The 13,734-nt window shown below is 33.0% G+C and overlaps 1 protein-coding gene across 7 annotated transcripts in view; it reads right to left on the bottom strand.

Moving 5' to 3' along the window:
* Positions 1 to 13,734, bottom strand: part of KHDRBS2 (KH RNA binding domain containing, signal transduction associated 2) — a 609,247-nt gene that overhangs the window by 514,431 nt on the left and 81,082 nt on the right. For all 7 annotated transcript variants that reach the window (XR_012517327.1, XR_012517329.1, XR_012517330.1 and 4 more), the window contains exon 2: positions 1,278 to 1,405. Coding sequence is in view for 1 of the 7 variants with exons in the window: in XM_003926360.3 (XP_003926409.1) it covers positions 1,278 to 1,405 (128 nt within the window). In the remaining 6 variants the exon portion in view is untranslated. The remainder of the gene's footprint in view (positions 1 to 1,277; positions 1,406 to 13,734) is intronic.

Here is a 13,734-nt window from a genome sequence, read left to right as displayed (position 1 = left end):
ATATCCAGAGAATACAAAAATGTTAATCCAAGAAATATCATCAAGTTATGCCATATTTAAATATGTGATTTAAGAAAAGAAACTTGTATTCAAGATTATACTGGTCAATTGATCAAGTGAAAGAGGACACATTATTCTTTATACTCCAGCATACTTCTACCTTATTTTACTACCATGCAAATTTTTCATGTATATTTCTAAGACTGCCCAATTCAATATTTAAAAGAACATTATTATAAAGCAAATCTAATAAAGTTTATTTTTAAAAACATATACCTATTTAATTCAGCTTTCTTGCAACAAAGTCTAGCTCAAAACAAAACAAAACAAAACAAAACACAACAACAACAAAACTAAACAAAATCGCACGCGCAAAATACTTCATCTGAAAGATAAATTTTATGGTTTGCTGGGCTTTAACAATTGTATCCCTGTTTGAAATAATTATAGACAAAGCATCTAGTTAATTATATTTACTACAGTTTATCATATTAGAAGACAATTGGTAAACTAGAGCATTTATTTCTGTAATCATTACTATCAGGATAATTACATGGTCCTTGCTTCACATTCACTCTTCAGAAAGTAAATTATCAGCTTGAATCGTTGAATTTACATTTTAGCTTCCTCTACTCATTTCACCAAAAAAAAAAAAAAAAAAATCCCTCCTTTTACCCACTGACATTTATGAATATAACTGATGAAACCATGCCACTGAATACTATCTTTCATAATCAATGATCTACCAGTGAAAAAACAGTTTAAAGAAGGATATAACATTAAGAACCATATCATAATTATTTTATGAATGAACCTTGAATATAGAAGACGACAGGTTATAATCTAAGAGTCTAATAACCACCATGAGATTTTCTTAGATATATTAATGATGATTCCTTGCTGATTTTCTAATGTTACATATTTAGTATCAATAACTCTACTCCCTTTTATAATAAGGATATACATTTTAACATGAACCAAACATAGTCAAATGGATGTTCTTATTTGGACAAATTTATATTTTGAATCAATGAATAAAATATCTGATTTTGCTTCCTACATTCACAGAACAAAAATGCTGTAGCCTACAGCTGAAAATTACCCTCATCATTGCACTTTCAAAAATTTTCCTTCCCTTATGTCAATATCATGTGCTTGCATATACATACCCAATAAAGCTTCAAATATTTATTTTATAAAAGCCAACAAATAAATTATCATCTTATTTTATCAATTTTTTCCTCAATTCTATGAGAGCAAATTATATTTGGTGGTACCTTTGGATATTGCTTGACAGGAATCAGTACTCTTTCTGAGAGCTTTATGTTTTTGTTGCTGATGACATCAAGATATTTCTTTTCTTCATCTTCCTTTTTTCCATCAGAACCTTGAAATTTTTCAATTTCTGGAAAAAAAAATCATAAGAAAAAGACAAGTGAAATGAGGAAAAACTGATTGTTCATATTACTTCTCTTCTCAAATAACATTTTGATGAATAAAAGGCCTGAAACAGCATCTCACAAACAGATATGTGAATGCTGCTACTGTATTTAAGAGAACCTCTGTCAACTCAAACTAAAAAGCAATAATTGAAGATGTGACTGTGTCTTCTGTGAAACAACTGATGAATGTAATTAATTTTTAACATCTTCAAACACAATAAAAAGGTAAAATACGTCATTTGATTATTTAAACTATTTTAGCAAACATAATTTTTTCCAGCAGCAATAGAACAAAATACATTTTAAAAATATATGCTTTATTTTTACTCAGAATTATTCCTAAGAAAATAAAACTAATTAAAATGGTAATTATTAAGTTAGCAAAATAGGTAGTAAAGAAAAATTGCATGATATTTTACAAGGGTTATAGAAAAGTCATATAAAGGATGAAATCAAATATATAAATGGTAACATTGGTATTCATCAACATGACATTATTTATCTAGATGTTTAAGAAAAACTTTAGAATATTACCAAATTTGACATTTTGAAGCATACTTATCCACCCCTTCATTTTTGAATTAATTTATTCCATAAAAAAATGTTAAACCTCTACTAGGCACCAGAAATACAACAGAAAAATATAAACTATCTCTTCTTTTATAGACTGTATATTCTATTGTACTAAGAGGCCACTTGCAAGACTGTATATTCTAATATGGATAATGATCAATGAGAAAAAGAATACATGGGCACAAATAAGGTCATGGGTGAGAGAAAAGAATAAACACAATGTAGCTGGGTATATATCCAAAGAATTATAAATCATTGTATTATAAGGACATATGCACATGAATGTTCATTGCAGCACTGTTTACAATAGCAAAGACCTGGAACCAACCCAAATGCCCATCGATGATAGACTGGACAGGGAAAATGTGGCACATATACATCATGGAATATTATGCAGCCATCAAAAACGATGAGTTCGTGTCCTTTGTAGGGACATGGATGAATTTGGAAACCATCATTCTCAGCAAACTGACACAAGAGCAGAAAATCAAACACTGCATGTTCTCACTCACAGGCAGGTGTTGAACAATGAGAACACATGGACACAGGGAGGGAACATCACACACGGGGGTCTCTTGGGAGAAAATAGGGGAGAGCCAGCAGGGGGTGGGGAGTTGGGGAGAGAGCATGAAGAGAAATGCCAGATATAGGTGAAGGGGAGGAAGGCAGCAAATCACACTGCCATGTGTGTACCTATGCAACAATCTTGCATGTTCTTCACATGTACCCCAAAACCTAAAATGCAATAAAAAAAATACAAAGGAGAGTCGCACGGTGACTATACTTCAGATTTGCAGGGTGATATTTGAGCAAAGCCCTGAATGACAGAGAAGAGTAAGCCATGAGAAGACTGAGAAGAAATGCTTAACAGTTCTATGAAAAACATGCTTTACTTGCTCTTGGAATAACAAGAAGCAAGAAAGCCTGTGTGGCTGAAGAAGAGTGAATGTAGAAAAAAGACTTGCTAGGTGGTTATAGAACAGATCATGTAAGAATTGTAGAATACATAATCTTTTCTGCTTTTTATTGTGACTGTAATGGTAAGCCTCTGGACCACTGAAGAACGAAGGAAGGCAGCCACATTATATTTTTAAGGATAACTTCATATGTAATATTTAAAACCAATCACAGCACAAGGCAAGCAAACAAGGAAACCAACTTACATTTGTCAAGCTGAGAAACAATGCTGACAATGTAGGAATGAGATATTAGAAGACTGTATAGCTACAGCTAGAGTCATCTCATGCAATGCACCATGTAAAATAAGTGTTTTGAAGAATTGTTAAAAATTCATTTTACAAATTTTACAAATTGCCTTTATGTTTTTTTACATAGGTATTATAATCATAACATAATCAGTAAATATTTCCATTTTTTCTTTGCTCTTGGTCAATGTACTAAAATACTAACTAAAGATATGAATGTGACAGTGTTTTACTTTTGTTATGGATAGAACAAAACATTCTATTTTTTGTTATTTTGGAGTAGGGAAAAGGTGATGATAGTTATTAAGTATGAACATTTTTCATATACATTTATTTATACTGCACATTAAAACAATTATTTTTTAAAGGTCTACTTCCAAAAGTAAGTGGAATATACATTTGATCTAACAGTTTTTTTCTTTGTTATTCTATAGTTAACCAACATTTGTCCCCCACGTTTTCAAATGACTTAAAGAAAAATCCCTAAAACATTCCAGTTAGTAATTTTTTTTACATACTAATTATTCGGGTTGTGTGGAATTTAAAACAATTATTTTGAAGTAATATTACATTACTTACCTAGGTAGTACCTGCATGAAATCTAAACTGCATAAAGTTTACAAAACCATTTATAATCATCTTATCAATTACATAGTACAATTTCCCTAAAGACAAGTATCTTGAACTAAACTGAACAGTTTGAAAATAAGTTATATGTCTATAATTTCTATTTAGTATGATAACATCAGATTCCTATGTTTCTACATGGAAGTGTTAACAAGTCACTTTAACTAACTGCCTCTTTAAACTGAAAATCAATCTTTATTCCAATCTTTCAATTCCTTATATAGTTATTACAACCAGAACTACGATAACTTGATAACTGCAAAGAAAATCTATTCATTATGTCCTCTGTTACTAAGAATAATCTTTTGATCACTGCTATGGGTGCATGCACCTACATAAGGTCATACTTTGTAGCCTGCTGAGGCAATTGTAATATGGAACACAGTGAAGAAGCTGTCTCAGTTCCTGATCTATAATACATATGGCTTCTCCCTTGTTACTTTTTTATGAAAGTAAATTGAATTTGTCTGACATTATTTGCTATCCGCAAAACTACTACCTTAGGCTTTTTTTAGACATTTGCAATTTGATCAGGCCACAATTAATTATGATAATCTTCCTATCAAGAAACAGAGTTACATGAAATAGCATTTCCACTGCTATTTCTGTTCAATTCTACAATTTTCTTTTGAATTTTGGGGGTATTATTTTGCCCTCCTAATACTTTCAGGGAGTTATCTTGTCTTCTTTGGCATATCTCCGTGAGTAACAGCTCAATACTTGCATTTGTCAAATGCGTAAGTAACAAAATGGTATATGCCAAACTTGCCTGGGTTAAAACCAAAGAAAGCTAATTTAAACAGCACCTTTATTATTTTATTTTCAATTTAAAATAACTGTTTTTAATTTAATAATTAATGCATGTTCTTTGTGTCTAACCTATGAACATTTATACAATATAGGTGGTATTCATAAAAATATAAAGAAGTCCATACATAGTATTATCACTCTCCAATAACTAGATAGTGTTGTGTAGTGGCACTGAATCCTTTTTCCATACTTGATTATATATTGTCTATCTAAATTTACCTGTCATATTGTTGGGAAAATATACTCGATATATTAGAGCCCACTTATCTTTAGTTGAAAAAAAATGTTAGAGTACAGAGAGTTTAGTGTTTTCTGATCTTTCAGTTTATTAATGTATATATTCATCCATAAATTTATTTTAGCCTTCAGTGACTGTATTTGATGTGGTTATCATCACAGTACTAAGGTTATGTGAAGATTACAAAAGAGCCAAGTTAGATCATGTCTGCATCCACTTGCACCACTTAACGCATTGGTTTAAGTCAAACGGAGGTTACAGTAAGAAGGTAGAGCTTTTTTGTATACAAAGTTTAGTTCTGCTCTTGCCTCACCACTCCCTCATTTTCTTTGTGAATATTATTTTCTGAATTATGCTTTTTCTTGGTTTTCTTTTTAAAGATTTTTAGTTGCCTATTTAATTCCTTTTATTTTTACATTTTTTACTGGTAAAAATACTTAATGCTATGAGTTTTCCTTTAAAAAACTTTTTTTATCTGTACCTATAGATTCTGATTAGTTGTCTTTTCATCGAAATTTATTTGTAGAATTTCTGAAATTTTATTTTGTTATTCCCAAAATATTGTTTAGGAGCATTTAAATAAATGTCCAGGTGTTAGAACTTGTCATTTTATTTTTATATTAATTTTTTTTAATATTGAGTCTTCTTTATTATTTCTATATTTTGGAATTCAAAGGAGGATTTCTTAGTAACTAAATTTTTGGGCATTGCTCATGAATATTTCATTAAAGAGATGTGTATTTTCTGTTGTTTCATTAAGAGTTAGATACAAATCAATGAAATGTTTTTCCCTTGCTAGATACATCTTGGAATGCAAGAGGTACGTCAGGTATTTCAGTTTCCCTGAAAATCCATGTAAAACTTATTTTCCATATCCAAGCTGTCTTTCTAAAACACAGATCTGAGCATTCCACATATCTCTCTTCTGTTGGAATATGGTATATGAACTGTGTTTATTCCCTGGCTGTACTAAGCATTCGAATCTTTGTTGAATGTATGAGTGTCACCACCCTGACATTTACCTGCTTCTCACTGTCTGAAGGTTAACTTCTAAATTTTCTCTGGTCACTAAAAATGGATCAACCATTCTATCTTGTTTCTCACCACTTTCTATTCTTCTTTCTTGCCACCTTGAAGCAGGTACGCTCTATGCTATCCTCATATATAGCCTAAGCAAACAGTACTCTCGGAGTCCTTAGGTTTTTGGTGATGTTCTTCCCTTCTTCCTCTGACCAGTGGGATATTACTCCATTTTTAAGGCAGGCCCAAGTTTAATACTCATATTGCATTACTGCCTCATCTCAGGTCTCCCTTAGCGCTTTGTACTCTAAACGCTGCACTTTTATCACTTTTTAATGTGCTATTTGAAAGTGTTTTCCTCATTACACTGTGACTTCCTTGAAGCAAAAGACCATATCACATCTATTATGTTTCACCCCCAGCACTCATTACAATAAATAACTTAAAATTTAAACTCAGTCGCATCACTCATCAGCCTGTCCCTCTGAATAAATCTTTCTAGAAGAATATCATTTGGTTTTTAATATGAACATTTCATAAAACATATGAAGCTCTCAATACAATGATTTTTAGACTGTTATTTACTCAAGAAAACTTACATTTATTTCCATAAAACATGGTACTAAACTTTAAAATTCATATTTTTTCCACAAAATGCAATACATTTTTATAACCTGGATAGGTTTTAATATCATGTACACATCTTGGAAACCATAACAAAAGGGTGACATCTAAGAGAGGTGATAGAAATTCAAAAAAACTTTAACAACCTTATTGATCAATGAATAGAAAATGATATTTTAAGCATTTTACAACCTAGCATAATCTCTTGTTACTTATATGTTAATGGTTAAGTACAATTTGGTTATATTTTAAGAAATTGTTTGAAGGTTTTGAGTTGACATGATATGCACTGTAATTTTTTTCATGTAAAAACTGGAAAATAGCTCTCAGAGAGCCTATTTGTATTCAATTTATCTCATAAATCAGCAGATCTGATATTGATATGAAAAGCAACACATCTGATTTTTTAAATGAATTATTAATTGGGAACAACCTGTACTTACTACTAAGTTATTTCTGATTTTCTCAGATTCATATTCAATTGCATTTATTTCCAGAGCATGAGAACATATGTCCTATGTGTATGTGAAAAAATAAGATGCTTTACTGTTGCCAAAGATATCTTGAGATCTACTATCTTAATGAAAAGAAAACAACACATTTAAAATCAGCAACTCAAGCTGCATTCGTTTGGTTCAAACTAAAAGACTTTTTTTCCCCTGATCCTACTTTTACTGTGATAATTATATAAAATGACATTCACCATTTAGACTCAATTTACAGAAATGCTACAAGCAGATGTGCTTAAATTTGTATTAATTTATTTTCAAGATGTTCAGAACTCTAATTACATTAGGCAATCCTTGTGTTTAAAACTCAGTTTTCCTGAATGTATAGAGGCGAGCCATTATTCATTAGAGATAAAAATTCCAGCTATGTCAGTAGCACGAGGTATTTAAATAGAACGGAATGTGACCCCTTCACATCCGTCATGCCCCAGGGCACAGTTTCTTCATCAAATAATTTCAATCACTCAGCACATGTTATAAAAAGTATCTTACTGTGTATAAATTATTGGCAAGTAGAAGAAGGTGATGTTACACTGTTTTGAACTCCTGGTTATCCTGTGACCATTCATCGCAAGGGTCACAATGAAACAGTCAGTACTTTTTGTTGCTCATACTCTTCCTAATTTACTACCTGTATATTTCAAGAAGCCACACTTACATAAAGCAAACTGAGAAGTTTATTAAATACATTTCTAGTATTTATGAATGGCTTAAATATAAATTGGAAGGCCATCTCCCTTAGCATCAATATTTTGGCTGAATATAATAAATACTAACACTATCAAAGAAGTTAAGATATTCTCTTTAAATATATTTAAAATGAATATATATGTATTTAATGTATATATCTATGTATGTATAGATATACCCATACCTATATACACATATGCATATATATTTATATATGTTTCCCCGGGGATAAATACTTCATCAGAGATTGTTCTTCTGTTAAATTTAAGGTGTATCTGAAATCTATATGGTCCCTTTGTTTTAGGTAAATAGGTCAGCATTTTGTAAACTGATTCTGTGGTTGGAGATGAAAGATAAAACAGCCACAATTTTTGAAATCAGGCTAATCAAAAATGCGTCCTAATTTTTATGGGCCTCAGAAATGTAAACGGATCTCATATAAAATTGTGAAACTACATCTTGACTTGTTGAGTTGTTTTGAAAATTAGTCCTAATATATATAATTTAAGGGTCAATGTTTGTGATTTTTAATCTCCAGGAAAAGATTATACATCATTTCCTTTTAACAACCCCTTCACCCAACTCCCAAAGGAGAAAGCTACTCTAATGCATTATCTTGGGTAAATTCCTGGGATTGGAATACTTAACATTTTTTTAAAATGCTAAAATGTTTTCCAAAGTTACCATATCATTTTACAATCATGTCAGCAATGCATGAGGATTCCAGGATCTCCTCATCTTTACTGACACTTGCTATTGTCAGTTTTAATTTTAGCCATTATAGCATGTATGCAGTGGTATTACATTGAGAATTTGATTCACAGTTCTTTAATAACCAATGATGTTGGACATATATTAATATGATAACTGGAAATTTGGTATCTCCCATAAATAAACACTCAAGTTTGCTGTCAATTTTTAAATGAATTGTCATTTTATTACTGAGTCATAAAAGTTCTTTATACTCTTGGATACACATCCCTTATCAAAAAAATAATTTCCAAATATATTTCCTATTCTGCATGTTTTCTTATCACTCCTTGATATCATTTGCACCATGAAAGTTATAATTTTGATGTAGTTCAATTTATTTTGCTTTTTCTTCACCACTTAACTTTTGTGTCATATCTGAGAAACGACTGCCTAACCCATAGGGGTAAATATGCTCCTATTTTTTTTTCCAGCAATTTTATAACTTCAGCTCTTACATTTAATTACTTGATCCATATTGAGCTAAATTTTGAAAAACAAAGTAAGAGTCCAACTTCATTCTTTTGCATGTGGATAACTAGCTGTTCTACCACCACTTGTTGAAATGACCATTGTTTTTCCACATTGGATGCTCTTGGAACCCTTGTAAAAAAATCAATTAACCATGAATGCCTAAGGGTCTATTTTTGGACTTTCTAATAAATTCTATTGATCTACATGTTTGTCCTTATGTCCACACTTCAATTCACTTCTTCACTTCACTTCCTTCCATCCTTCCTTTTTTTTTTTTTTTTTTTTTTTTTTTTTTGAGATGGAATCTCTCTCTGTTGCCCAGGCTGGAGTGCAGTGGCACAATCTCAGCTCACTGCAACCTCTGCCTCCTGATTCAAGTGATTCTCTGCTTCAGGCTCTCAAGTAGCTGAGATTACATGTGTCTACCACCACACCCAGCTAATTTTTGCATATTCAGTAGAGACAGGGCTTCACCATGTTGCCCAGTCTGCTCTTAAACTCCTAATCTCAGTGATCCACCCATCATGGCCTTCCAAAGTGCTGGGATTAAGGGCATGTGAGCCACTGCACCTGGCCTACAATTTTTTTTTTAATTACTGTATCTTTGTAGTAAATTTTTAAATCACGAAGTATGAGTTATCCACATGTGTTAATCCTTTTCACAGTTCTTTTTGTGGTTTTAGGTCTCTTGAATTTCTATATGAATTTTTAGATTATTTAGTCAGTTATGTAAGAAAGCACCTGAAATTTTGATAGGGATTTTACTGAATCTGTAGATCAATAAGGAATATTATCATCTTAGCAATATTTAGTCTTTCAAATGGTGAACATGGGATGCATTTACATTAATTAGTGCTCCTTTAATATCTTTCAACAAGGTTGTAAATTTTCACCATAAAAGCCTTGTACCTATTTGTTAAATTCATTCCTACGTATTTTCTCCTTTGTTACTATTGTAAATGGAATTTTAAAACTTCATTTTCAGACCCTTTTTTGTTGATGTATAGAAATACAATTTATTTTTGTTTGTGCTTGTGTCCTGCAACCTTGCTGAACTTACTTATTAGTTCTAATATTTTTGTGTGGATACCTCAGGAATTTCTACATCAATTATATTTGCATAATCATATTCTCTTAGCAATCTATATTCCTTGTTTCCCACAAGACTTTTTTTTTTTTTTTTTTTTTTTTTTGAGACAGAGTTTCGCTCTTGTTACCCAGGCTGGAGTGCAATGGCGCGATCTCGGCTCACCGCAACCTCCGCCTCCCGGGTTCAGGCAATTCTCCTGTCTCAGCCTCCTGAGTAGCTGGGATTACAGGCACGCACCACCATGCCCAGCTAATTTTTGGTATTTTTAGTAGAGACGGGGTTTCACCATGTTGACCAGGATGGTCTCGATCTCTTGACCTCGTGATCCACCCGCTTCGGTCTCCCAAAGTGCTGGGATTACAGGCTTGAGCCACCGCGCCCGGCTGCCACAACATATTTTTGAAAGAAATGTTACTGCATTGTTCTTCCAAATCAGCAAAAAATTTTAATAAAATAAACTCAAGGAAGAAGCAATGCCTGAATGAGAAATTTCTTAGTCATCAAACAAAAGTTCTCCCGTAGAGAAATAAACACATTTGTTATAAAGTATGGCTTATTATTTTTTATTCTAGTGAAATTAAAATTAATACTGTGAAATAACGACAGCACTCAGAGACTCTTTTCTGAGCTAAGGAATGACTAAAAAGCCCTTGGGCATTGGGTACTTGATAAATTTTCAGTGAATGAATGTAAAAGTGAATGGCATATACAAAAATACATAAAGTATTCACAATCCAACTAAGAAAAGTCAGTGAATGCTTATCCCCAAATAAAGGTGTCAGTGTGGAAAAACATCCTGCTACTAATTTTTGGCTTAGGCTGGACAGGGAGAACACTGAGCTCTGTTTCACATAAATAAACGAAGAAAAAAGAACAGAACTAAACATTAAAAAAAAGTTTTAAAATGTAAATTTATTTAAAAATTAGAAACATTTGCCTTTAATATTGAGTTACTTGTTTCTAAACATATTAAAATAGAAGCAGAATAAGCATCTTTTAGGGATTCTAGAAAGTGATTTCCCACTGTGAGTGAGTGAGTGGACCCAAAGACCTCAAGTTTCCCTGTAGGATCAAAAGCTTTATAAAAAGAGTCAAATTTTTAATAAATTAATTAATACTGATTTTAGAAAACAGAATTTGAAATCCCTGTATAGACTTCTAACATTTGTTGAGCCTAGGGTTGTAGTGCAAATGGAAGCTCCTATAGCATAAGTTAAAATATTTAGAGTTATAAGCCAAGTTAACAACAAAATAAAATAAATTATATACTTCTACCATGACAATTAGACCTTCTTATTCATATTGGCTTCACATTAATTACTTCTCTATCAGTATACTTCCAATTAGGCAAAGAGCCTTACAGAATTTAGATTCCTAGAACTCCACCTGTGCCAGAACAGATCGGTATGGGAAGGCCTAGACTCACTCTTAGTTACGTATAGTACTACAAATGTTATGCTCACATTTGCGTGGTCATCCATTCCCATACCACTGAGCTCCCTGTATAGACTCATGTCCTGGAATCGTTTAGGTCTGAGGTACGTACATCTGTGTTACGGTCTACCCTTGGGAAGATGGACACTAAACCCACACTGCCAGCTTCCGTCACACATCCCCTGCATATAACCACTTCCTGGAAACCCCTGCAGACCTAGAAGTTCATTCACTAGCAATGCGGTCTGTTCGCAGGTAGATGAATTGAAGGAACAGACTTAAATAGGTCCTGGAGGTGGGTTTGGGAACAAATAGGCAAGGACTTGGGGGATTTCAGGTGCTCAGAATGTACCAGAGTATGACGAGGGGACACTGACCCCACATGCTCACACCTGGGCCCTATGACACTCCTTGCCTTATGGTGTGGGTACAGCTCGAAGAGAACCATAGGAAGCTCCTATAAAGCACAGATGGCCCCTCCAACCCAGCTATAATAGGTTCAGTACTATGTTGGTCATTCAATAATCTACTTTGTCCTCTAGCACTGTAGTATAAAAATCACACTGCAGGCCGGGCGCGGTGGCTCAAGCCTGTAATCCCAGCACTTTGGGAGGCCGAGGCGGGTGGATCACGAGGTCGAAAGATCGAGACCATCCTGGTCAACATGGTGAAACTCCGTCTCTACTAAAAATACAAAAAACTAGCTGGGCGTGGTGGTGCATGCCTGTAATCCCAGCTACTCAGGAGGCTGAGGCAGGAGAATTGCCTGAGCCCAGGAGGCGGAGGTTGCGGTGAGCCGAGATCGCGCCATTGCACTCCAGCCTGGGTAACAAGAGCGAAACTCCGTCTCAAAAAAAAAAAAAAAAAAAAAAAAAAAAAAAAAAAAAAAAAAATCACACTGCAGTATAAACCTAAGTATATCACACTGACAAACATGAGTAGAAATATGAATAAAATCACACTGACCAAAGAAGTTGCACAGCAAGTAAGGCAACTATTTAACCTTTTAATCTTCTGAAAAAATTTCATAACAAGAATACAGAACATGAAGATTTCCCTTCAAAAATGGGCATCAAATTATAGTAAATGAATTTGTTATATATATTAAATTTAACAGTCTTACATAGTCCCTAAAGTTCCCTCACAAACTGACACAAATGGGATAAAGATATGTACTGTGATATCAGGTTAAAACTTGCAAACTCAATTTCAAACAATATTTGTGAAAAACTGTATTTTACTGAGAAAACCTAACGTTACAATCAAATCAGCATGAATTCTGACTGGTATTATATACAATATATCACCAATCATCTACAGAAACCCTTCCTTAAGATTACTCTAAGATCACTGCTTCTAGGGATAATGGGTCTTCAAGGAGTTTGCCCTTCTTGGAAGACATGTTATTTGCCAATTCAGGTGTTTATCATACTAAGCATTAAAAATGAGCTTTCCTGAGCCCAGTTTTTCAGATTAATACATAAAATCCCTCTAGTGTGTCTAGTAGAGACAAAGTCCATGAATTTATAAATACAGATTTTAGAGTAGGGACAAGAATTCTAATGCTTATATAAACAGAGGAAAGAAAGCTTATACAAAATTAGAACAGAAAAGGTATAATTAAAATGTGGCAGATGTGGCAGGTATTTGAAAGGCATTTTGAAAGTTGTATGAAGGGGCTGGGAATCATTTGACATGCTTAGAACATTAGTGTGTTTTTATTGAAATACCCAAAATACTTTAAGACTGTACATAAATGAAATCTACCTAGTATATAAATAGAAGACAATGAGCTATGCATAGAAAATATATGCTTCTAACAAATTTCATAAATGAAATCTGCCTAGTATATAAATAATAGAAGACAATGAGCTACACATAAAAAAATACATGCTTCTAACAAAACTAAGTTAATTTGAAAATTTAAAGTTTCACTTTTGCTTTGGAAAAATTGGTTAAAAGGATAAAATAATTTGTTCCACCACCTTAAAACACCAGAAACCATTATAAAGTCATTTGTGCCTAATATCTTGAGCTAATAGGGCAAATAAGTAATTTTTTCCTATTTTTTAAAAATTATACTTTAAGTTTGGAAACCTGCAGATCTTGAAGGATTGTTACCTAGGTATACAAATGCCACGGTGGTTTGCTGCCTCCATCCCCCCTTTACGTACATTAGGTATTTCTCCTAATGTTATCCCTCCCCAACCTCCCCACCCCCTACTATCACTCCCCTAGCCCCTCAGCC

Source organism: Saimiri boliviensis, chromosome 4, assembly GCF_048565385.1.
Source record: "Saimiri boliviensis isolate mSaiBol1 chromosome 4, mSaiBol1.pri, whole genome shotgun sequence".
Taxonomy (NCBI): domain Eukaryota; kingdom Metazoa; phylum Chordata; class Mammalia; order Primates; family Cebidae; genus Saimiri; species Saimiri boliviensis.
This window is presented reverse-complemented; position numbering and strand designations above follow the sequence as displayed.